This window comes from Drosophila montana, unplaced genomic scaffold (assembly GCF_035044405.1).
Source record: "Drosophila montana isolate Dmon_TW-CO22-7 unplaced genomic scaffold, ASM3504440v1 contig_1505_1, whole genome shotgun sequence".
Lineage (NCBI taxonomy): Eukaryota > Metazoa > Arthropoda > Insecta > Diptera > Drosophilidae > Drosophila > Drosophila montana.
The window spans coordinates 2,053,964-2,078,240 of NW_026996452.1; the positions used below are offsets into that span (position 1 = coordinate 2,053,964).

General features: G+C 40.5%; 3 protein-coding genes and 1 long non-coding RNA gene across 5 annotated transcripts; 2 read left to right on the top strand and 2 right to left on the bottom strand.

The window, feature by feature from the left end:
* Positions 1–7,571: 7,571 nt before the first annotated feature.
* On the bottom strand, positions 7,572–9,690 carry LOC135434738 (odorant receptor 85c-like). The gene is made up of 3 exons (XM_064691410.1): positions 8,725–9,690; positions 8,504–8,659; positions 7,572–7,628 (listed from the first exon to the last, which is right to left on the bottom strand). The coding sequence occupies exons 1-3, from the start codon at positions 9,685–9,687 to the stop codon at positions 7,572–7,574; spliced, it is 1,176 nt and encodes a 391-aa protein (XP_064547480.1). The 5' UTR covers positions 9,688–9,690.
* Positions 9,691–10,935: 1,245 nt separating this feature from the next.
* LOC135435183 (uncharacterized) lies at positions 10,936–19,391 on the bottom strand. 2 transcript variants are annotated; one of them, XR_010437349.1, is made up of 4 exons: positions 19,213–19,391; positions 18,793–18,958; positions 16,540–18,730; positions 10,936–10,950 (listed from the first exon to the last, which is right to left on the bottom strand). It is a non-coding gene; the product is annotated as an uncharacterized LOC135435183 (long non-coding RNA). The 2 variants fall into 2 exon arrangements; XR_010437350.1 differs by lacking the exon at positions 10,936–10,950 and having other exon boundaries at positions 15,770–18,730.
* Positions 17,810–19,699, top strand: LOC135435171 (transmembrane protein 135). Its single transcript, XM_064692093.1, has 4 exons — positions 17,810–18,739; positions 18,799–18,939; positions 19,000–19,166; positions 19,237–19,699. Exons 1-4 carry the CDS (start codon positions 17,810–17,812, stop codon positions 19,364–19,366), a joined length of 1,368 nt encoding a protein of 455 aa, XP_064548163.1. The 3' UTR covers positions 19,367–19,699.
* A 111-nt stretch (positions 19,700–19,810) lies between these two features.
* On the top strand, positions 19,811–22,228 carry LOC135435181 (transmembrane protein 135-like). Its single transcript, XM_064692106.1, has 4 exons — positions 19,811–20,728; positions 20,787–21,563; positions 21,638–21,945; positions 22,010–22,228. The coding sequence occupies exons 1-4, from the start codon at positions 20,576–20,578 to the stop codon at positions 22,137–22,139; spliced, it is 1,368 nt and encodes a 455-aa protein (XP_064548176.1). The 5' UTR covers positions 19,811–20,575; the 3' UTR covers positions 22,140–22,228.
* The last annotated feature ends 2,049 nt before the right edge of the window (positions 22,229–24,277 follow it).

Sequence of the window (24,277 nt, forward strand, 5' to 3'; positions counted from 1 at the left end):
TGGCAAAGTTTTTAATTAAAAATCTGCCAATAAATTATTTGTCACGCAAACAAAGACGCTGCCGCAACAGCAGTAGCAGCAGCAGCAGCAGCAGCAACAATGATAATAATAATAAGCGACCGCAACTCAAAAGAAAATTCATTACAACAAATATTTCTCATTAACTGATTATGCAAGGCATTAGCATAGACAACAAGAAGCCAACTTGCTGCCACAGCCTTAGCCTCCTGCCTCCTGTCGCTTGCCGCATGCAGCCGTTGCGCACTTCTTGTCAGACGTTGGCTGCGTTGCAAAGTTTTTCTAATTGAAAATGCAAACGCGCCTTCAGCTGCACTCGACCACGTCTCTGGCCGCTGGTCGGTTAGGGCGGGGGCCTGTGGAAATGGGTGTGGTGGTGGGGAAGTGCCGCAGCAAAGCTCGCCCTATACAAAATACAAATAATAAATTTAAAATAGCCACAAAATGGCGTCGGGGCAGCACATACAAAAGCGTAAAAGCGCGAAAATACAAAACAACGGATGCAAGAGGATTCGACGAAGCATTCGAAAGGGTTAGGGTGGGCTGGATGGGGCTGGATGGGGCTGGGTCAGGGGCGCGGGCGCGGGTGGGACGTTGCGTTTGCTGGCAAGTCAAAGTCTTAAATTGAAAATGAAACTTAAATTAAAATGCTAACTGGAGTGGAACGAAAATGATATTAAAACCGAAGCAGCAGCGGCAGCGGCAGCAACAATAACAACAACAGCATCAGGAATAAGGGAAAACGGAAGGCGTGCCACGCCTACAATGTCATTTGTCCGTCCCGCCTGCATTGGCATTGATAGTTGACAGTTTTGCAACAGCAGCAGCGACCAATAAACTGCTTCAAGTGGCATTCTGTGGCCTGCCACAACAGCCGCAAGTCTGTCAACAATAATAAAATTGTCGTGAAAGCTATTCTCGCATCTGAGCACTCGACACAAAGTACTTTTCTAATTAAGCAGCCGTAAGGTAATCTATGGCTGCAAGCAGCTGCCACATGCCACACGTGAAGCAGCAAAGTGCAAAACAAAAGCAAGATGAAATGCAGAACAATCGATTTTGTCTGGACTCTGCTGCGTATACGTAATGCCTGCACTGCATTCAATTATTATTACTTATAATTGTGGTTATGACATACTTGTCACGCATTTAATAAAGACATACCATATATATGTTAAATATTCATGGTCTGCATGAAGAAACGGATTGTATATAGTCATGTTTTGATAATATCTGTTAGCCTAGCATCGATTAGTCCTATCGCCTGTAGAAGCTTAATTACTTTTGTATATCATTGTAGATGTTATTATAATTTTGTTTAAAACTGTTTAACGTCTCTTCATCTTAAGCCTCTTAGACTTTATTATATATATTCCGGATCGGTACATATACTTATATTTCTCTGCTCTTGTTCGTCTTTTTGTTATAGACAGCAGCGCATATGTGGGTCTAGACTGGATCGGAACACTATAACCTAGTTAGTTTTTCACGATATCTTAACTAATCTGCCTTTCATATATATTAAAGTACATATATTCAAATTAAACTATGACACAAATACTTTAGCTAAAACTGACAATAAGCATAACTGCAGAACTGCAATAGGAGCAATCAGTCATAAATTGAGGTCTTCTTAAGTCTTTTATTGTGGCTGCACAGTTTCCATGCATATAAGCACATATAGGAAAAGCTGATGGTTGAAAGCATTCTAATTATAATATAATGACTGATGCAATGGAGACCATTACCGCACTGCATGAGCACGACCACGCTCCACCTTTTGTGTGCAGGAAAACAACTTGAAAATTCGCTTTAAGTCTTTTGCAATCAGCTTACCCCGGTAGTCAGATCCCGAGCACAAACAGTTTAAAGTTTTGAAAAGGCATTCAATGTCTATGTTTTCTCAACGCTGTGCAGTCAATGAAAATAAATATCATAAAAAGCAGCTTAAGCGGCAAGTGCGTCAACGTGCGAGCATTCTGGCTGCCACTCGATGCCACTCTATGATGCAGCAGTTGCAGTTGCAGCTAGCGGCGCTTTTGCTGGCCTTTGAGCTCTGGGACAAACAAACAGGCCCACAAAACAGCCAGCACGAGTTGTGGAGTGATTGCACGCAATGCCGTTTGGCTGTTTGGTCAGCTGAGATAGCAATAGGGCAGAGAAAGAGCACACTATAGCTAAGATATATACATATACATATACGGTTGCCGTGTGGCAAGTGCGATCTAACGCGCTGCAACGAATCAGGACACTTTTGTCAATTTTGCGTAAACTCAATTTGCAGGATTAATAATTAATTGCATTGGCGCCGCCTTCTTACATACTAATGACGTGCACTGTACACGAAGCTGATTTAATTTCCGCTACACCTGCAACACACGCACGCAAACACACACACACACATTGCGACGCGAACACACACGATGCAACGGACACCACCGCATGTCACAACACAGGCATAAAAGTCAACGGCAGCAAGTGCTTGCGAATATAACTTTGCCAGCGAATATAGCTACTTAGTTATGTGTGTGCGTGTGTGTGTGTGTGTTGTGGGAGGTTTTGTGGGTGTATGTCATGCATCAAACTTTAACATAAACTTGGTTGCCGCATCCGTATCCGCTGCCTCCACCAACGATGTCGGCTCTCTAACATAGTCTGTTTCAACTTAATTTTCTTCTAAGAAGTTTTTTGCAAGTGTGTGCGTGTGATATGTTCTGCATGTCTGTGTGCGTGCGTGTGTGCGTGTGTGCGTGTAGGTGCTGCTGGTAGCTACTTAAGCGACATGCCACTGCCACAGTCACTGCGACTGCTGCTGTCGCTAGCATTTTGTTGTAATCTAGCGTAAAAAATGAATTATGTGCACATGCATTTCTTATATACCGCTGCGAAAAGAGTCTATGTTCCGCGCCGCCACCACTCACCCCAACCCCCCCCCTTGCACCACACCCCCCACACATCCGGCATGGTGCCGCCCCGCTGCCATTTAAGCCGTTGAGTAATGAGCAAATGAAATCCGGCTGCTTATCTTTGTGCATACAAGCAGCGCCTCTTTGCGGCCGCTTTGTGTGTCTCAGCAGCACATTAAGTCCTCATCTTCTTTTCCCTCGACTTATAGCAGTGTACTATACACAACTTTTATTATGACCCACTTCAATAGCTCTCTTTTCCCTCACTCTCTATCTACCTCTCTCTTTCTCTCTCGCTTGCTCACTCTCTTTCTATCTCTGTCCATAGAATCGTTATGTGATGACTCAACGCGTTGTCGCATAAAGTTCATTTCATATGCATTTAAAGAAATGGCCCAGGTAAATGGCTTTACCACACGCGTCTTCAGTAACTCACCTAATCAAGTATATCAATCGATAAACATGCATATAGATGTTTATTTTTATACAGAGCTCGAAAATGGCAGCCATGATAAACTGGATAATATCCTATCCACAAGCTGGATAATATTTTTAATCTGTGCATACAATACGAGAATCTTGTTTTTATAAGTTATGCTTAAAAAACTATCGACTCGATAACGACAGTAGCGACTATCGGTGTTATCGGATTCGCCAGTATTGTACGTTTTACAACACTAATTAAACTAATTAATTAAATTTCTCTGGCTTCAAGATATGCATATAGATGTTTATTTTTATATAGAGCTCGGAAATGGCACCCATTATAAACTGGATAATATTCTATCCACAAACTGGATAATATTTTTAATCTGTGCATACTATACGCTTAAAAAACTATTGATTCGATAACGACAATAAAGATTATCGGTGTTATCGGACTCGCCAGTATTTTAAGTTTAACAACAATAATCAGACTAATTAATCAAATTACTCTAGCTTCAAGCTATGTCAGAGATATAACGTTTTTCGAATTCTCAGATAGAACGCGCAATCTATATATATTAATATATATATATATAATATAATATACTTAATAAAGGAGTAAAAAAAACAATAGTAACCAATATTGGCCACTAAATTGCCTTCATTTAGATAAATCCATGACGATAGAAACCTATAAAATACTAACTTCATTTTTTTTTTACACGGGCTTATTGCTCACCATCATTCATATTGGCATTCCATTTGTAAGCCGATTAGTAGAGTTACAAGCCAAAAGTTAACTTAAACGCTCTGTTGGTCTGCTCCTGATGTAGCCCTTTTAGCGAGCTGACCAGCACACAAAATATTCAATTAACTTTTCGATTTATCATTGCTGCGCACATTAAAGTACTTAGAAGCATTTCACACATATCCGCATATGCGTACACAACAAAATTGTTGTCTGCAGAGCACCCTAAAAGCTAACAGTTTTATGATTTTTCAACGCAATTTTTATATACATTTTCAGTGGACATCAGCGACAGAAGCCGACCAATCCGAACGATAAAACTGGCAGCACAACACTCGCATTTGCCGCAGTCAAGTTTTGACAAGAAAAACTGCAAACTCGAAATCAATAAATCATATGATGGCATCCAAAGAACTCAACTAAGCTGAACTGAAACTACATTGAAACTGCGAACCCGTTGGCGTGGCACCCGCTGGCAGGGCAGGCTGTGGGCGTGTACCACATATAGTTTCAATATTTGAATTCAATTTAATGGCAGCTAATTGAAAAAATAGTGAACTGAGCCCAAATTGCGGCAACAACACATCACAGTTTCTGAACAAAGGGATCACATTTGAATACCCTTGGAAAAATATGGGCACAGAAGTTGGCATCTGCGACCCTGGGAGCTACTGCTATATACTGTTATAATACTAATAATAATAATATTAATAATTACAATAATAATAATAACAATAATAATATGCCTCTTCAGGTCACTCAGCACGAGGTTTTGGGATCCAACCCCAGTTTAAATTTAAATTTAAAATAAATTAGAAAATATGTATTTTTTCGATAAGTTTAAGTTACACGAACAACACGGCTCAAATATTCAACTGTACCAAACTAGATGCCTTTCTTGGTATATTAAACAAAAAGTCTTGTGTCTCTTTCAAGGCAATTCTTGCATGGAAGTCCATAAACATAGAAAAATTATTCTGAGGATTGAAGGCAGCAGCTGGTTAAACTGTTTTTCTAACCAGCAAAGATCATTTTCAGCAAGACTACCGATTCCCCTTGTCTAGCCATACATTACCTATCTGTTCTACCTAGATAAAGATAAAGGGTATCACCGAGTCAAGTACTTTCGACTGACACATTTTGAGTTTTTTTCGGGTTTTTTTTTCCCAAATTGCCAACAATTTTTTGTGTACTGGTCAATGGACACGGCTGACTAGGTCATGTGAGCCATATGCATATCCATGGGAGTTTAGGCGTGTATGTGTGTGTGTGCGAGAGTGTCAGCTGTGTGTGTGTGAGAGTGAGTGTCAGCTGTGTGTGTCTATCCCGGGTGTTGAGTTATTTGCACGTTTTGATAAGTGGATTTAACAATCAGCGGAATGCGCAAAATGCAAAAAGATAAAATGAATTGATTTTTACCGTGCAGAGGTTGATCAAAGAGTCAGTGTATTTTTTTTCTTATTGCAAGCGAATCCAAAATGTCAAAAAGGATTCAAGCCTCTATGCCCTATTCCATGATATCAATGAATATAACTTGGATGTTGTTGTTAAAAAATAGTAAAATATATATATTTTTTTAATGTTATCTTATTCTATTCATCATTCTTGCAAGTTTATAAATTATTCATTAAAATGAAATGCATTCACAGAATATGCATGAATTCATATTCAAGTTTAAGAAAACACATATTTCTCACCAAATGAAATAACAAGCTTCTTAAACCAGAGCAAATGTTGAAAAAGCTCAATTTATAGGCTAAAAAACTATTATTTTTGCAAGATACTTTAAATTTTTATGAAATTTGTTCAATCTACTGTGATATTTTGAATAAAATTTGCTCAAAAGTTCTGTTATTATTCATTCCAGACCTTAAGCAATAAATTTTAGCTTTTCATACTAGAATATAAGAGAGAGAAACAAAATTTGTCTCTCGTTAAGAATGCGTTCAATTCAACATGTCATTGAAATGTGCTGCTAAACATATTCATTAATAAATATAATTTGTAGCTTTAAAATATACTTGTTTTTTGTATGATCCTTGCATATACAACTTTGTCGACATTTCATGATATATACGTTTATTGTAAGTTTGTATTTAGCGAGTCGAAATTGGGCAGCTTTCTGTGTTTAATATCAATCTTAACTGAAAGATATTTTGAATAAGATCAGCTTGGTAGCTTTTCCTTTCTTTTTTGACCGGATCTTGAACTGAAACAAAGCCAAGGCTTTTACATCACTTATTTAGATATAGGATTAAATCAAGTGTAATTCAATGGCTTGGCGAAGAATCAGTTTGACCCGGTAAACATTATGCGCTTTACAAGTATATTATAAAATATGGTCCATGATATTGCAAACAAATTGGCGCACAAACAAAGCAGCTAACAGATATTGAAAAATCTCGTTGTTGTTGGCATTTGCAAAATCACACAAGACGTGACCAGAAATTAAATGTTTGTAGCACAGATGAAGCTTTATAAAAATTTCATAAAAATGAAAAATAAATCCCCCGAAAGACCCAAGCCAAAATGAAAGCGCACATATTTACGACTACAACAATAGCAACCAAAAAAAATATAGCATACTGCTACTATTACATAATACATATAGTATATGCATAGGTTGGGTTGCGTAGTAGTCGTAGCTGAAAAAAGAGATGCATATACATCACATTTATAATATATTTTAATATGTTTTATAAGCGGCCGGTGAACTGAAGCGCATGTTGTGCGAATGCCAGTTGCAGGTGATTCATAAATTCGTCAAAAAATCCGCACTGCATGTTGTTGGCTTTATTGTTAGACCCCCTGGCTGGCAAAAGTGAGAAGCTTTGCCAATAATATGGCCATGTCCCAGTCGTTTGGCCATTTCTCAACCGCCAAAAAGCCACAGTAAGGAATGGCTACACTGTGGCACAGCTCGCAATGTCGCTGTCGTTTTGTAGCATTTCGCACACTTCAGTGCATAAATAGCTAATATTGCTGAGTGCGTAGTCAACACACACACACACACACACACACCCACACACACACAAACACGCACGCACACCCAGTGTATAGCAAGTGCATTTTATGCAATCAAACAGTTTTGCTGAAAAATTTCTACTGCTCAACATTCTGTGTTCCAAGCTGAAAAAACATATTGAAACAACAACAACAACAAATAAAATATAACTGAAAAACTCATAAGGCACAACTTTCGTCCAGCCAAACGCGTTAAATGTAGTACTTGGAAGCCGGCGAATACTTCCTACACAGAATGTTGAGCAAACACGCCCGCAAACTAGGCAACATTTCTATTTTTTTTTTTTAGAGTTTTTATTTGTATTTTTTTCGGGATGCCAGCTAATGCACAAGGATGTGAACATGCGTTTGCATAATGAAGACCTGGTGCTATGAACCTTGATCCTTTAAAAGCATGCGTAATGTGTAGAGGATTTCGAGCATTTAATACATGCATTTGCTGGGCATTTCTATTTGACATACATGGTTCGCAGCAGCGCAAAAAACTTGTACGATAATTGCAGCAGCTGTAAAACAAAAATGAGAAATGTCAAAAAAAAAATATAGTTAATGGATGTTAAACTATTGAATGCTATCACGACCTATCAGCCGTAACTTAGTCGAAAGCTTAAAACGAAACATGTAAAACAATTAACGAGCAAGTACGGCTATCTTTAACACGCCGGAGATAAAATACCCTTACACGTAGATAGGATGTTGATAGGATATTGTTTTTATGTTAAAAAAAACATGGTAAAAGTCCCCATATTCCAAGTTTAGTTAAGATATCTTGAAAAACAACATAGTTTGCCATACAAAAACTCATTCTCAACGCATTCTTCCAATAAAACTGTACGATATTGAGCTCCGATGTGCTCCTTACATAAATGCAATATGTAAGGAGCACAGTCAAACTAATAAAAGTAGAGTTTATATTTACGTCATACAAGAAGTAAATTGTCGACAGATTGTTCCCATAGCAACTATATGATATATTGCTCCGATATATGTAATGCTTGTAACTGAAAGTTAGACCCCTGCAGAGTTTCATGACGATAGCTTTTGAAACTAAGAGACTAGTTAGCATATCAACAGACAGACGGACAGAAGGATAGACGGAAATGGCTATAATTAAGCATATAAATGCATTATGGGGTCGAAAATGTCTTCTTCTATGCATTCCACATTTCGTGACAAAATTATAATGCCCTCTAGCGTGGCCGATCTTCATTGGAGTCTAGCTGCCCAATTTGGTGACTCTAGCACTCAAGTACTGGGAAACATTGATTTTCGCGGAAATACGCGAATATAAACTTTAAGTTAAGGGTATCTGTGCATACATAGCAAACTTCACCCAGTAAGCAAGGTATAAAAGTCTTCCACAATATAGAGATACCCTTACATCTGTCATGGTGCCTCTGCTGATCTGCAGAAAAACAGTTGCCTTGAGATAAGTAGGCTTCTGGGAGCGCATTATGATAAAAGCGAGGGCTCTGCGATAGCGAGCATCCGCATAGCTCCAGTTCTGTTTGTAGGCCGCCAAAGAAATGCCCGAACTCTGCACGGAAAAAACATTAGAAATTAAAAAACTATTTAAACTTGGACTTTTCAAAGCAAACGCACCGCATCGGCGATCAGCTGTCCATGATAGCAAATCAGATAGACCTGAGTCAGCGCAGATATTAGATACATACTATGTTTAATCATCAGAACGGGCTCCACGCCCACGCTCATTTGAAAGCTGACAAAGCAGAGGACAAACGAGGAGATCAGAAGGTTTAATATCAGAGGCACACCAAAAACTTTATTGAGCTGTTCGGAGAGTTTCAGCAGGCGTTCATGATAGCGCACAATATCGGCCAGGAAGCGCGAGTCCTTCGACCAATTGCCGCTCAGCTGCTGCTGCTCAATCCTTCTCGATAGATAATCAAAGTGCATAATGATCTGGGTGGCCAAGGCGCAGAGCAACAGATCCGTGGATACCTGACCCGCCGCCGAGGTGTAGCCAGCAAAGTTTTCGCAGAAAAGCAGCAGATAGTAGGTCCAATTTTCCGTCGACTGCCAGGGTATGTACACTCGATAGGGCAGCGTCTCCTCCACGATGCGCGTCTGCAGCCACAGCTCGTAAATGAAATACTGCACGAGGTTAAACAGATTGTAAGTCCAGATGAGCACGGAGTAGAGCATTGAGAAGGTAAAGCTGATCCGCGAACAGGAACGCAAATAATAATCCAATCGATAGGCAGACTGAGCTGCCTTGTCGCCTGGAAAGAGCTCCTCCAGCTCCCACACGATGCGACTGAGCGCAGGTTTCTCAAACCAGACAAAAGTCATTTTGCTCATGCCCACCAGGACGAAGCCAATGTAAGACATAACCATGATTGCCTCCAAGATGTGCTCCCCGGTGGCGAAGGCAACCACCACATAGACCAGCTCGCCGAGCAGCACCAAGCTTAGGTTTATGATATTGGCCCAGAAGACAAGGCTAATCCAAATGCTGCCAACATTTGGATGCGAGCTTTTCGTATAGGGCTCAATGCCAACGGCCTTATAAAAGAAGTTGGCATACTTCAAGAAGCTATCCATTTTGGCCAGCGGCATAGTCGAGAGCTGTCCCTTAACTTTCACTTGAACAATAAATGAAATACGTGCTGTAATGCACGCACTTTTATAGCCAGGATATGTGCCCAGATTTATTATGCATTTAAATTATAGTCTACCGTTCAAAAGTTAACTGTTGACAGTTAGCGGCGCGTGGGAGAAATCGGTTATAGCCATCCATATGCCAAATTATAAGCTACGATACGCAGACATTGGATATAATTATTATTTACATTCGGTTCGAGTCCATTTTGTATTAGATATTCTTGGCGGGGCTCTGCCACGCCCAGCAGCGACTGCATAATAGATCACTTCAAGATAAAATCGACACCCTCACACTCACACACACACATGTACACTGGGAAAACATTATACACAGAAGGAGCGGAGAAACGGAAAGCGGAAAAGCAATGCCAAACGATGGAAGCCAAACAAAACAGAAATCGAGCAATTGAAACGTTTAAATAAATGCAATGGAAAACGAATCAGCGCATCAAACCAAAACGAAGTCATTTTTCACCAATCGATAGATGGATTCAAAATGGGTAAGCGGGAAACGAATCGAAATTGGATTGCAAAATGGCTACCCCCAAGTCGCCACGAACTGAAGCGCACTTCAAATAAATTAAATCTTCAAGTTTCTCGACAAGCCAGCGTACCAAATTGCTCGCATAAAACACGCTAGCCCAATTACAAGTATGCATTGTGCACTGTGAGAAAAATATGGATGGATGCCTTAAACTTTTAATATGTATACTTTTAGTATGTATGTTTGTGTGTGTTAGCAAGTAGACCAAGTTTACTGGCTAAAAAAAAAAAACATGTTTTACATATGGCCCTACTCTGCGATTCTCATGAATTCAACTAAGAGTTGAAGGCTTTGATGCTTTAATTACAATTATTGGCAACTTAATGAACTTTATCTCTGTTCGAACTTCTTTTTTTATTTACACTTTGTCTCTGCCTCTCTCTTTCTTGCATGTCATATTCCGAGACATATCAAAGTTCATCTCCCCTTGCAATAGCTAACAATTAAGCATCGGTAAAAAAAATGATTGTATTTTTTTGGTAGTTAAAATTAAGAACATATATTAAAGTAATTAAGGCATATGTACGGGTTATCATATTTACAAAATAAATGTTGCAAATTAAAAATAAATGTATTATAACTTACCTTTTTTAACCTCAAGGTACGCAACTCGAATTCCAGGCAATGTTCCAGATGTAATTGTTTGTGTAGTTTGTTACCTTCAAAAAAAAATATAAAAGTAATAGTTATTTAAATATTAATTAACGTTAATAATTCAAATGATATCAACACAATTTCGATTCAGAAATTAGAACTTTCACAAATTAAAACTATCCAAAAATAAGAATTGAAAGTTCTTATGCACCTAAATTTATAATTTTTCATATAGAATTTTAGATGTTTTGTATTTAAGTAAGCATTTAAATTCATAAAATGGAAGCACAAGAGCCTGGAACATGTGTTTCAGATTTTCATAATACTGCTAATGTCAGTTATATTTGACTAAAATTTAAAATATTCGCTTAATTTTCACAGTGTACCTTCAACCACAAGGCTCTGCTATTCAGTGGACTTCACGCTTGTTCGTTAATATGGTAAAGCCGGGTGATGATAGACCTCAATGGAACGGTGTGCTACGATGGAAAAAGCAAAACAAAGAGCTTCCACGCAGTGCTTGGGCACAAAAACACGGCCAGCGACAAGGGTCAGTTGGGATTCGGGACAAAATGAAAGACACAACCGGTGCGCGGAAATAAAGAGAAGGCGTGGCGGTGCGAGCAAAGGAAAGCCGCGCTCCTAATCGAAGCACAGAGCTGCAAGAATGCGCCGCGTTTATCACGCATGAAAATGCAATGTATGTACGCATTTCACGGAGATTTTCAGTTTTTTTTTTTTTTTTGGTTTTGTTGTTGTTTTTGCGAGAGCTGGAAACTGAAAATACAATTAAACCATTGGGACGAAAGTTTCTCAAGTGATGGTCCCCGCAGCACGAAATTGTTTTGTGGCACAAATCAGTGCGAAGGAGGCAAGTTACGAGCATTGGGGGCACACACACGGCACGACGACGGAAGGCGACGGCAAACTTTGCCGAAACTTTTATGAGCAGCGAACTAATTTTGTATGAGTACACTCCATGTTTTGCTTTGGATATTGCGCCGGCGACTGCGCTGCCCCATGGTGGGAATTGATTTCGGATTTTCCGGCAAAGCATGTGCCAAACATTTGCATACAAACAGAAAACTAGCCTCAAAAGCAGAGCAAAGTTCAATGCGTTGCATTTTGGCACTATTCATCTCGTTCTTTAAGCCCTCGTCAAATGAATTCGTAATGTGTAGCAACGGCTGCTATTCAATTTACATTCCTATAGCACTTCATTAGGGTAATTTGAGTAAGACAGTGTCCAACAGCAGTCAATGGACAAGTGGCTCCACTTGGCCTACGCTTCAATTTCAATTGCAACCATACAGAGCTCAGAGTTCTCGTAACATTTTAGACACATTAAGCCGTCAATACAAAAAACAAAAAACAATTGGGACTGCTCCAGTCAAGGGTATCCAACTATGGGATACCCTATACCCAGTCACACATCGTAAAATTATCTATCTTAGATAACTTTTGCTTTTATTGTCAAAAAATTCAATGGAACGGACAGACGATCAAGACAGGCATGTCTAGATTGTCTTGGCTCCTAATTTAGAACATAAATGTAGAAAGGGGTCACTTGCGAATAAATATGATAACCTTGTTATTCATCTTTATAGGGTATAGGGTATTAAAATCAAGTAAGTAATCCCGACTAGGTAAGGTGGGTGGTAATAGGTGCGTGAATATGTGAATATGTTTTAATTGAAATATGTACATATATTTTACGATTTACGCTCAATAAGCTGTGCCAGCACATGGATCTATCGATTAATCGAAAAGTAAATAAGCTGTGCCATCACAGGGATCTATCGATTAAATGAAAAGTAAGAAAATTATCGATCGATGTGTTTATACAGACGGACAAAGAGACAGACGATGATTGTGCTAACTGTTGATGCTAATCAAGAATATATATACTCTTATATACTATGTCTATTAAACTGTTTTTATACACATTTTTAATGGAGGTGCAGTGTATAGAAAAATTACACTCCCACACACATACGCACAACTAGCACATAATCCATTGTTAATTTTACATTTGGTAACAGCTTCCGCTTGACAAGGCAAATCCTGCAGACCCAATGTCGAGTCAGAGCCAGTTGTTGGCCATGCCAAAAAGTAGTTGTAATGCAATTGCTCCCTAAGTGTGTGTGTGTGTATGTGTGTGTATCTGGAGGTGTCAGTATGTGTGCGAGTGTGTGACATTTGACACATTTGCTGCGGAAATGTGGACACCATGTACAGACAGACTGTGGGTGTGTGTAAGTGTGCTTGTGGGCGCTGCTGCTGCTGTGTGTGTGTGTGTTGATGCTGGTTTTTAACAGCAGCCGCAAATTTCTATTTGATGTGAAGTCTCTGCGGTCTTGGCCACAATTTTGGTTATGGCATAAATACCGAACAGTCCCTGAGCCGCTCTATAAACTGTTTTTGTGTGTTGACTTTTTGCCTTCGCATGCAAGCGATTCACATTCTTAGCCCCTCACCACTCCGCACAGGCGGGCCCCAACCAAGTGCTTGACTATTGATGAGTTCGGCCTTTTGTTTTGGCAGCCAACATTCTGGTTAGCCAAGTAATTGCTTGTTACTGATCGCTGGGACGAATTGGCACAGAAATAAAACCGAAAATAAATGCAGCAATTAATAAAATAACAACTATTGCGTATAATTAATTGTGTATTATGGGCAAGTTTGTTAATGGCAGGATATGCATCAATGTAGAATGTCGACGCACACATATTGCGCTTATCGGCCCAAGCTGCTGGCTCCTGCTGAAACCCCAAGTAAAATATTACAACGAGGATAATGTCGCCTGCTGTGTCGTCCATTGTTGCACCGGATGCCATTCCCTTTGCTCTTGCTCTTGTTGTTGTTGTTGTTTTGTCCATGCGCACCAATGGGCAAATGAACAATTTATAACCGCTTAATTGAACACATTTAGAAGGAAGCAGGAGCACAACACACACACACACACAGGGAGAAAGACACACCCACAAACACGCACTTGGGCCAAACCAGCAGCTAAAACAACAGGCAAAGCTCCAGACGACGACGACAGCATAGATGAGACGCCTTAGCCTAGTCAAAAGATATGTCCGGAAAATCAATGGCAATCCAGCCACATGAGCAATTGCTGCTGCAGCATATGTTGGACGGAGCAACTGCAGCTGGCAGAGCATTTAACAAGGCAAACAATTTAATAAGCTCTCGTTATGTGGATGGAACGGAAGCTCGTTTGGCACTATAAACACTCAAAGCTCTACTTTGGCTTTTTGCTCGAACAGCAAACTCCTTTAGCTGGCCAATTTATTAGGTCCCAATCTGACTAGAAAAAAGTGTCTTTTATGTGCAACGCCTAGAAATTGCCGTCTCCGATCCCATCGAGTGTATACATTTTTGATCAGTCCATCTGTCTGCTTCTATTATTCTCTCAATTTTAAATCTAGCGTCATGAAACTCTGCAAATGATCGGACCAGTATTTTATGATATATAGCTATACTAGCGGGTTTTACCCGGCCTTGCCCGTGGCAAGTTTTGTGCTAAAAAAAAGTTAGATATATTCATCCGCATTTATCATCCACGAAGAGCGCATTTGAAATTGATTTTAAAGTTGAACGGATGGTAAACAATAAACTTTCATAGAATCGTTCATCGCCAAATTACCACAGTCTCGAATGGAATTTTTAAAATCGCTGATACACGTTTAATTAAGTTCTTTTGTAGGGCTTTGAATGTAAGTTTGAGGTCGAGCGGACCTTAAAGCTGCCCCCGAAAAAACATTGACACGTATTTTCTACCGAGGAAGTTTTGATTTTGCGAAAAATGTGTAACACATCTCAAATGATTTTTCATATTTATCCTTGGAAATGAATTTGAGCGCGAAACGTCACCCACCAAATCTTTGACCCCCATTTCCACCAAGGAGGAATGGATTATTCGAAAAGTGCGAAACACCCCTCAAATGAATTTGAACAAATATCTTTGAATATGAGTTAGAGGCCGATGGGATGGTTAACAAAAAAGTTTCATACAACCGGTTGTCCGAGGTTTTTCTATACTTGCGGGTGGAATTTCCGGAAACCCCGTCTTAACGTGCACCTTCATTACATGAGGTAACCTCAGAGAAAATTTCAGCTTCCCAGCTCTTACGGTTTGGGCTGTGCTTTGATCATCAATCAGTCAGTCAGTCAGTCTGTCAATAAGTTGGTCAGTCAGGACAAACAGTTTTATATATAGAGATAAGCTGACATAGCAAATGTTGATCAAAACTAACTAAACTATGAAAAGCTTTATTAAATAAAAAAACCAAAATCAATATCGGCGTTACGCAATGCTCAAATGTGCCAAATTCTATTAACATTGTACTACTTATATGGTTTTTGATAAAGGATAGGACAATTACGAACTTCACTGTTCTCTTTTTTTGTGCGCAAAATAGAATCATGTCAAAATTCTTTATTACATAACTCCTACCGGGAAGTATCTTTTTTATAAAAAAAAAATCTCTAAAGGGTATTCTACTTTCGGTGTGTCACATATAGATTTTCTTTGTTTATTTTTTTTTTTTTTTTGTTTTTTTACAAACAGTTTTTTGTTTGCACAAAAATTATCACTGGAAGCAAATAAAAAGTTTTACGCAAATTTGAATTATCAAAAATTGATAAATACAAATTTTTAAAATACTGTTTTCTTGTGTAAACAAAAATATAAATACTTAAAGCCTTAATTTTCATTAATTATTAAAATAAAAAATAATTTCCTTTCGGTGTGTCAAATATAGCTTTTCTGTTTGCACAAAAGTTATCTCTGGAAACAAATAAAAAATTGTACGAAAATTTGCATTATCAAAAATTGATAAATAAATAACAAAAATGTGAACAAAAATAAATATATTTAAAGCATTAATTTTCTTATATAATTTTAATAAAAAATTTAAACAGGCATCAGGATTTAATCGTTTGCCAATTGAGCCTGCACAAGCTGCAGGTAATGTCAATGCTGAGAGTATCTTTGGCCTCTGGCATTGGCACAGCCGCCAGCACAACCCCAATCCCCAACACACGGCAAGCTCCAACGCTATTAACTTGAAGTGCGTATTTAGCGGAAAGTGGCATGTCAAACGCAAAGATTTATTCACACAGCCAAGGAGCACCTCGAGTAAATTAGGTAAGTAGCTGCCACCCAATGACGGTATGCATGAAATGAATGCCCCAATCGCTGTCGGGAGCTTGAATGAGGGGCTGTTGTCCGTGGCAACTGACTGCCTAAGCCCTAAAGGCGGAAATCACACAATGGCAACCGCAATTTTCCTAAGCAGCTAACCCAAAACAACAAAAGCAAACGCTATGCAGCAGCGAGAGCATCTACTCCTTCATATTCCGTGATGGGCAACTACTTAGGAACGTAAGTTTTGCGAAATAAGCCTGCCCACAGGTAAGGGCAAGCATCTCTTAACCATAACCCTTCACCTGAAGGAAATATTTTGTTATTCCCTGAGCAATGTCAAGTATGTCGACGCAACTCTGGGCAGGACACCTTAGAAAAGCGTACGCAGCACGCCCCCAAACAATTCTCTTCACAACTTGTGATTCAAATTAGACTATTAATACATACATACATATGTATGTATGTACGTGTATATAATGCACAAATTTAAGCATACCAAGGGCTCCTCTGTTGTGCACTGTGCCTTCAAGGCAACAGGAATTGTAATTGCCATGGTAATCCTTATGGTAGCAATTAAGTCAGTACCCATACAATTATAATTATCACAACACAAAATTAAGATTTATAATAAAATTATACTAATAGCGCGCCAATTGTCTCACAAATCACATGGAAAAGCAATACAGTCTACAGTACGAAGCTAACTGCTACAACACCCGTGTGCGATAGCACTAACTATCGTAACAAATGCCGGCAATATATCGATATTTAAATTAGAAAGCGGTTAACATGTTTAGAAGGCCTTGACACGTCGCAGACACGCTTGCCGCGTATTAGGCATTTTAAAGCTAAATAAATTGCAGTTTTAATGCTGCCTTACAGTGCGCAGTTAAGACATACAAACTATTATGTATTTCTTCTAAATATATACCAATAGACAGCTGGACTTATGGTCATGTTACTCGATATTTTTACTTGTTGCGAAACTGCATTATTTTTAAAAAACACATGCGCTATTATAAAATGCTTGAAAATACAACAGATTATGTTTAAAAAGCCACAATTCAATTAAGGCTGCGGATTGAAATAAACTCAAATGCCATAAAACTTAACTTAACCAAAGTTCAAAGGTTGATATTTTCCAAAAACGTTGGCGGCTTAAACACAGAAAGAGGCTACGGTCACACTGCGGACAGCTGTTTTAATTGTTTTGTTTACATTTTAATGGAACGCAGTAGCAGTTTCAGCACAAATCAGTGCATTTGACACACAGTAAGTTCTCAATTATTTCCGCTTTGAGTCCAAAGTCATTAAAGTGTTCTGGCTAGAATAATTTACTACTAAAACGCACAGTTGCGATTTAGCAACAACTGGTTTTGAAAATAGACATTAAGCGTAAGTACAACACACAGATAAGTTCGAGAAGAGCATAAAGTGGAAAGCCAGAGTACAATGACTTTTTTATCAGCTGTGTACTATGTGCTTGACCCGCAAGCGCAACAAGATAAGCCAATAATTTTCACTGACAAAAATAAATGCTTTCAAGAAATTGATTGATACATATGTGAACTATATATAGCTTTTTCTTTAGCTGTTGCCTCGATACAATCAAAATCAAAGGTGCAAATCGCAACAACCCCTTATCGATGCTCATTAGATAAGATTAAAGGCCAACTTGCGGACTTATGGCCTTAGCCCTGTCTCCATTAAGCTGCACGTAACTAATGCATTTTTATTAATTCGTTCACAGTCGTATACAACTCATAATGGGCGTTCAAAGCAAGCTGCTTGATCCGCTGTGCGTTACCTGCCAGGAGTTTCAGCATCCCTGGACGGATAAGTGCGTAAATGCCACGGCGGGCATATTGCTATCAGCTACGCCCTATTGTTTGCGTGTCTACACAATCGTCTACGCCTTTTCATTGCTGATGCGCCAACGTATACCAACGCTGGAGGACTTAAAGCGCACGCTGCTAGGCATCATGCAGTCCACAGCCTTTCTGGTGACCAATGCCTACACCTTTATCCTGTACAATTGCTTGCTGCGCAATCTACTGGGTCGCTATTACTTTGGCACTGTTGCCTTTTTGCCCTCGTTTCTGTCTTCGCTCACAGCCATTATGGTGGAGCGCCCGGCGCGCCGTCCGCTGCTGACGCTCTATGTTGCCAATGTTGCCACGGAAGCACTCTGGAAAATGGCAGAATCTCGGAACTGGGTGCGTTCGGTGGCTCATGGCCAGACAATTATATTTGCCTGCAGCATGTCGGTACTTTTGTACTTGTACCGCATAAGCGCAAACGACGACTCCATCTTCAATATACTACGCATTTTTGTGGGCAAAGAGGAGGCCGGTCCGGTGGTGATTTCCGAGCCCCTGGCATCCGGCGAGCAGCCGGCACCCTCACGCCGTCGACCCAGCGTCAGATTCGCCACCACCGCCGATTGGGTGCGTGTCTACACCAACCTAATCCACGCCAAGCATGAAAGCTGCCGCCATAAGCAGAGCTGCCCCAGCTATGCCATATTGGGTGGCTTGCGTCCCTTTGCGGGCGGCGTGGCGCTGCAAGTGGCATTAAAGCTGGTGATGAATATGAAAACAATATTCCAAGGTCGTATGCCGTGGCGCAAACAAATCTTCAACAGGGGCACATTACAGCTGGGCATCTTCATGGGCAGCTTCTCCTTCCTTTACAAGGTGCGTGAAAATGTAAAAATATACCTTGACTCACATGTGTAACTCATATTCACTTTCAGTCCATGTCCTGCCTACTGCGCCACTGCTTCAATCGGGATCACGCTCTATTTTCAGTACCTTCAGGTCTGGTGGCCTCATTGGCCTTCACCCAATATCCAGACAATACAGTCGCCTTGTACGTCATGTGGAAGGCCATACAAGTGAGTTTTTGGTCGTACTCTGAAAAAGCTTGCACACAATAATTCGGTTTATCTCTGCAGATACTCGCCACCATGGGCCAAGAGCGGGGCATTCTTCCACGCATTCCCAACTTTATGCTTTACACTTATGCCTTCTTCACAGCTGTGCTCTTCCATGCAGGCATTATTGAGGCGCAGTCGCTGCGACCCAACTACTACAAATTTTTGCAGGCCATATCGGGCGAGAGGTAAGCTCTGACTCTAAAAAAAATCAAATTTAAAACGTAAACAAACCATTTTTGAAACCTTTTTTAACAGGCTAAACAAATTCAATTTGAGCGCCTTCGACGTTTTTGGCCTGAATACTCAGCAGCAGACGAACGAAATGCTGAAAAGCTTGAAAATCATTGACAAAAAGACGCTGCCCGCTTTTGCGTTTGCCTCCTGAGCTAACCCACGGTTAATGTAGAACTAAATCGAGCTACAGAAGTGTCAACACAATAAGTCTCAGCACTTAAAGTGCGCATATTTAGCGTGAAATACGCGCCTCTCAATTACCATAATATTCATAGTGTGAATCTATATATATATATATATATATATATATGTAAGTATCTAAGAAACCCAATTCTACTATACGCCGCACTCGTGGGCGTGTGTATATCCATCGCGCGTGCAGGTTAAACAAACTAGTTAGTATGGGGTATATTGACAAACTAATTGAGTGTTTTTATTTTTGTTATCAAAGTTTAATAAAAAGCAATTTGGCTTTAGCTCTTAATTTTGTATTAAAGAGTGCCGCTAAGAGTTCAAATAATTTATAAAAAGAACAGAAGTTAACGTGCGATGGGCGTGCCCGACTAGGAGATACCCTGAATTTGCTGCCTATGCTCCATACCATGGCAAACTTCGGAGTTTATAGTCCGATCATTTGAAATTTTCAGGGCCTAAATATGGCATACATAACTGTCACGTGGTATATATAAGCACAAGATTCTATCTTAAAATATGAGTTTATTTCTTCGTAATTTTGATGAAGGTAGCTAAAAAGTGAAATATTCGTTATCATATTTTACAACTTTCAGTTCTCTAGCTTTTGTAGTTTCTGAGACGGACACGGGCTCTAGGCGATGCCATCTTCTGCCCGTTACATACACTCGCAGCCAACCAGTATACCCGCTAAAACGACTTTCAATGGGTTAAGGGCATAATAAAAAATGCCGAATGTTAGGGGCGATAAGAACTGTGCTCTGCACAGTTACCTGCAACCATTTGTTTAACACTGGGCGATAAGCTACAAATGGAATTCTCCGAAATAAATAGTGTTCAATAATTGTGCCGCGGCGCAGCCAGTCGATAGTGGAGCGCGCAGCTGTCTAGGCGACTCTAGATATAAAAACTGTGCGGTGGCAAAGGTCAAGCTGCAACTAAAGTGTGAAGTGTGTTCAAAGAAATTAACTACGATTGCATATTCAAAAAAACAAAATACTTCTTTCTGCAATAAAAGAAGTTGGCATTTGGGTGCAAATTTAGTCGCGTGCACGCATTCCATCGTTAATCTAATCATTGGCAGCGGCCAGCGCGATAATCTTGTTTAAGCCTCAATCGGAACACCTGCTACGTGAGCCAAGCATAAAGATATACATATATACATATTATGGCCGGGCAGAGCAAACTTGTGGACGCAGCCATCAGGTGCAGCTGCCATGAGTATGTGCATCCATGGACAGCGAGCTGTTTCTGCGGTGCATGCGGACTCTTTTTGGCCAGCATACCCGCCTCCATGCGCACCTACAGCATTGTTTATCTGGCAAGTGGGAGTCAGTCGATCTATATGCCCTTTCTTATAACACGTTTACGATTTACAGCTTGCGCTGGTCATGAAAATGCGCATACCCAGGCTGTTGGACCTCAAGCACACGATTATTGGCATTTTCAAATCGTCAGCCTTTCTCTCGACGAACGCCTATCTCTTCACGCTGTGTGTGTGCCTGCTGCGTCGCCTACTGGGCGGCTTCCACTTCAGCACAGTCGCCTTTATGCCCACCTTCATTGGCAGCTATGCGGCACTGTGCATCGAGCGTCCGGCGAGACGTACTCCGCTGGCGTTGTATGTGGCAAATGAGGCCACCGAGGCGCTTTGGAATATGCTGGAGGCACGCGGCCTGGTGCGCTCCATTCCGAATGGACAAGTCTTGATCTTGGGCTGCAGCCTGACAGCTCTGCTGTTTATGTATCGCCTGGGCGTGCACAAGGGCACCGTCAAGGATGCCACCTTTAAGGCGCTGACAATTCTCATGGCCAGGGGGGAGGAGGGTCCAGTTAAAACGCCCGCTGTGACCACCACGCAAAGCACCTGCCGGCAGCCGCTCAACTTTCGCAGCATCTCTGCCTATGTTCAGCTGTACGATCGCATGCGCAACGCCAAGCATCCCAGTTGTCCACATCGGCAAGGCTGCGGCACCTACGCCCTGCTCGGCGGACTGAAGCCCTTCGTGGGCGGTGTGGGGCTGCAGGTGGGCCTAAAGCTGCTGTTGAACATAACCAAGATAGTCAAACTGAAGATGGACTGGCGCAAACAGATCTTCAACAAGGGCTCACTGCAGCTGGGCCTGGCCCTTGGCAGCTTCTCGCTGATATTTAAGGTACGCTTGCTAGGGTTATAAATAATATTATACTTTTTTTTTTATTTTATTATTATTCTATTGTTATTTTGTAGGCAATTTCTTGTGGGCTGCGCAATGTTTGTGGGCATGACAGCGCCAGCTTTGCCATACCCGCCGGCCTGCTGGGCTCCATTGGCCTGCTGCAGTTCCCCAACATCACCATTTCGTTGTATGTGATGTGGAAGACACTGCAACTGCTCTACAATTGGGGCACCAAGGCGGGGGTACTGCCCGAACTAACGCACTTCAATATGATATTATACTCGGCCTGCACAGCGCTGCTGTTCCACTGCGCCATTCTGGAGCCAAACTCTATTCGGAGTAGCTACTACAAGTTCCTGCTGACTGTTTCGGGTGGCAGGTATAATTACATATAACATATATATAAACATATTCATTCATCAGCCATGAATTTCTTTCTACAGAACTACGCGCTTCAATGTACGCCCCTTTGAAGCGTACGGATTGAAGAGCCAGAATCAGATTTTCGACACCATAAAGAGGCTCAAAATAGACATGACGTCACCGTTTCCCACTATGCCGCTGACCGTTTAATGGCAGCAGCTCCAAATAATATTCTTAAGTAAACAAATATTAAAATAAAAATATATATAGATATAATTGTTAAAAACAAGCTGCTATAATTTGAGAGCTTTATGCTTTATGAGAAGGCATAAAATGTTTGAAATTAAATGGCCTTAAAGTGGGATGATTCATCCATCACGTGGTAAACGAAGGACGTCGACGGACCACATCCTCATACTCGGCATCCGGTTGGCCAAATGCAAATGGTAATGGGAGACAAAGGCGAAACGGAGCTCCAGCAGCCGCTCTAGACGGCTGGCGGCCTAGCCGGGCTACTCAATTATTTACATTTATATGTCATAGAAATTTATTGCCCGCCATAACTCACTCGGCTAGCCGAAAGTGCAGCGTTTAAAATTTACTAAAAATAAAATGAAACTGAAACTGAAAATGTAAATGTAAACTGAAAATGTAAATAAAATAAAATAAGGCAGCGCTGTCCTTGGCCCATGATTATCCTGCTGCCTGGACGCGTGCCAGGGGGGGACTTAACAAATGAATTATTGGCCGGGTCAAATTTAATGCGCCACTTCGTTATGTCCCCGGCCAGCCCAATTTAACCAGAGCCTGCCTTAAATTTGCCAGCGCCAGTCAATCGTCAAATAAGGCAACTTAGACTACGACAATGATGGCCTAGTTGCCTCTTGCATATTGGGATCAAAACCAGAAAAAGCAGCTACCTTCGGCACGCCGAAGCCCAAATACCCATCTAAATTCCGGCCGATTATTTTTTTAGTAGCCATATAATAAAAGCATATGACACGGCTTTTCACACAAGATATTTTGAAAGAGCAGGAAAAGTATTCCTCTAGAGCTAGATGATATGGAAGTAAGATTCTCATAAGATTTTATACCCAAGAAAGGATTATGGTCAAGCTGAAAAATGCCAAGTTTGCTCAAAAGCAAAAACCGATTCCGACTTAAGTATATATTACCTGCAGCAGGTCGATAGACCTGGATTGGTTTGCATGGAAACAGACAGACGCATATTTCGTGATTAATTTAATATAGACTTTACAAGGGTAAATTATGAAACAAGAGAGTGTGCCCGACTAGAAAATACCCAATGGGAAATTCATTCTTGATTAACTTCGGTATATATTGTCCGATCTTTCTGAAATTTTTAGCGGACAAGTATGGCATGTGTGTAAAAACATATGCCCAAGGCTTCACCTCTTCAATTCTTTTGAATATTGAGGAGAAACGCGAGCTATGCTTAAGTACACAGGATTTCGTCATCGATTTCATAAAATCGGGAAAAAAACGACAGTCAGACAAACGGATAGAAAAGTATGCTGACCTAGAAAATATTATACCCTTTTCTATACCATTGAAAAGGGTATAAAATCTTCGTCCGAGCATACTGCCCGAAAGTGTAGCATACTTTTCAGGGCCTGCAATTGCAGCCTCTTAGTATTTATGAAATTTATATGCATGCCTGTTCTGTGGGGCAAGGCGCAACACGGATCCAAGTCAACAGCTTGGAAAATACAAATGAAGCAAGTGACAAATCTCATTAATCACAATGAAGATTTTATTTTGCAATGAAAGGAGATGAACATCGTCCACTGTTGTGCCTCTGTGTGTGTGTGTGTGTGTGTGTGTGTGGAATTATCAGCTTAGCAGTTGCAATTGTTGTTGTTGTTTGTCTTGTTTTTCGCTTTGCCGTCGTCTCGGGCATCTCGACACAAAAAAAAAATGCATATAAATTGAATATTATAAATTGTCTCATTCCAACTTCTGCTGCTCGTTCCACTTGCTTACGAGCAGCGTTTAGTCCGTTGCTGCCCCATCTTGTTGCAAAGTCGTAACTTCATTTATGTCAATCACAATGCTCTTCTCGCTAGTTCTTGCTGCTCTCGACCCAAATTGTAAACAAGTAAATTATGCAAATAAATTAGCTGGCGCTAGTTCGCCTGCCATGCACCATGCACCATGCAGCACGCAGCATCGGGCATGCGGCATGCGGCATGGCTGCAACAATGAAAATTATCGCCGTAGGTTCGGAAATATTAAACAATTAAAATTTATATATCAATACTGATATAAAAGTGTTTTTGACTAACAAATAGTTTTGCGATTCAGGTTAATTGACCTAAAGCAAAATA

Coding starts and splice junctions, on each gene's coding strand:
- LOC135434738 (XM_064691410.1), bottom strand. CDS start 9,687: ATGGATAGCTTCTTGAAGTATGCCAACTTCTTTTATAAGGCCGTTGGC. Junction 8,660..8,724: donor GACAGCTGATCGCCGATGCG/GTGCGTTTGCTT, acceptor TTTTCCGTGCAG/AGTTCGGGCATTTCTTTGGC. Junction 7,629..8,503: donor GCAGAGGCACCATGACAGAT/GTAAGGGTATCT, acceptor TTTGTTTTACAG/CTGCTGCAATTATCGTACAA.
- LOC135435171 (XM_064692093.1), top strand. CDS start 17,810: ATGGGCGTTCAAAGCAAGCTGCTTGATCCGCTGTGCGTTACCTGCCAG. Junction 18,940..18,999: donor TCATGTGGAAGGCCATACAA/GTGAGTTTTTGG, acceptor TTATCTCTGCAG/ATACTCGCCACCATGGGCCA. Junction 19,167..19,236: donor CAGGCCATATCGGGCGAGAG/GTAAGCTCTGAC, acceptor CTTTTTTAACAG/GCTAAACAAATTCAATTTGA.
- LOC135435181 (XM_064692106.1), top strand. CDS start 20,576: ATGGCCGGGCAGAGCAAACTTGTGGACGCAGCCATCAGGTGCAGCTGC. Junction 20,729..20,786: donor CCTACAGCATTGTTTATCTG/GCAAGTGGGAGT, acceptor TACGATTTACAG/CTTGCGCTGGTCATGAAAAT. Junction 21,946..22,009: donor CTGACTGTTTCGGGTGGCAG/GTATAATTACAT, acceptor TTCTTTCTACAG/AACTACGCGCTTCAATGTAC.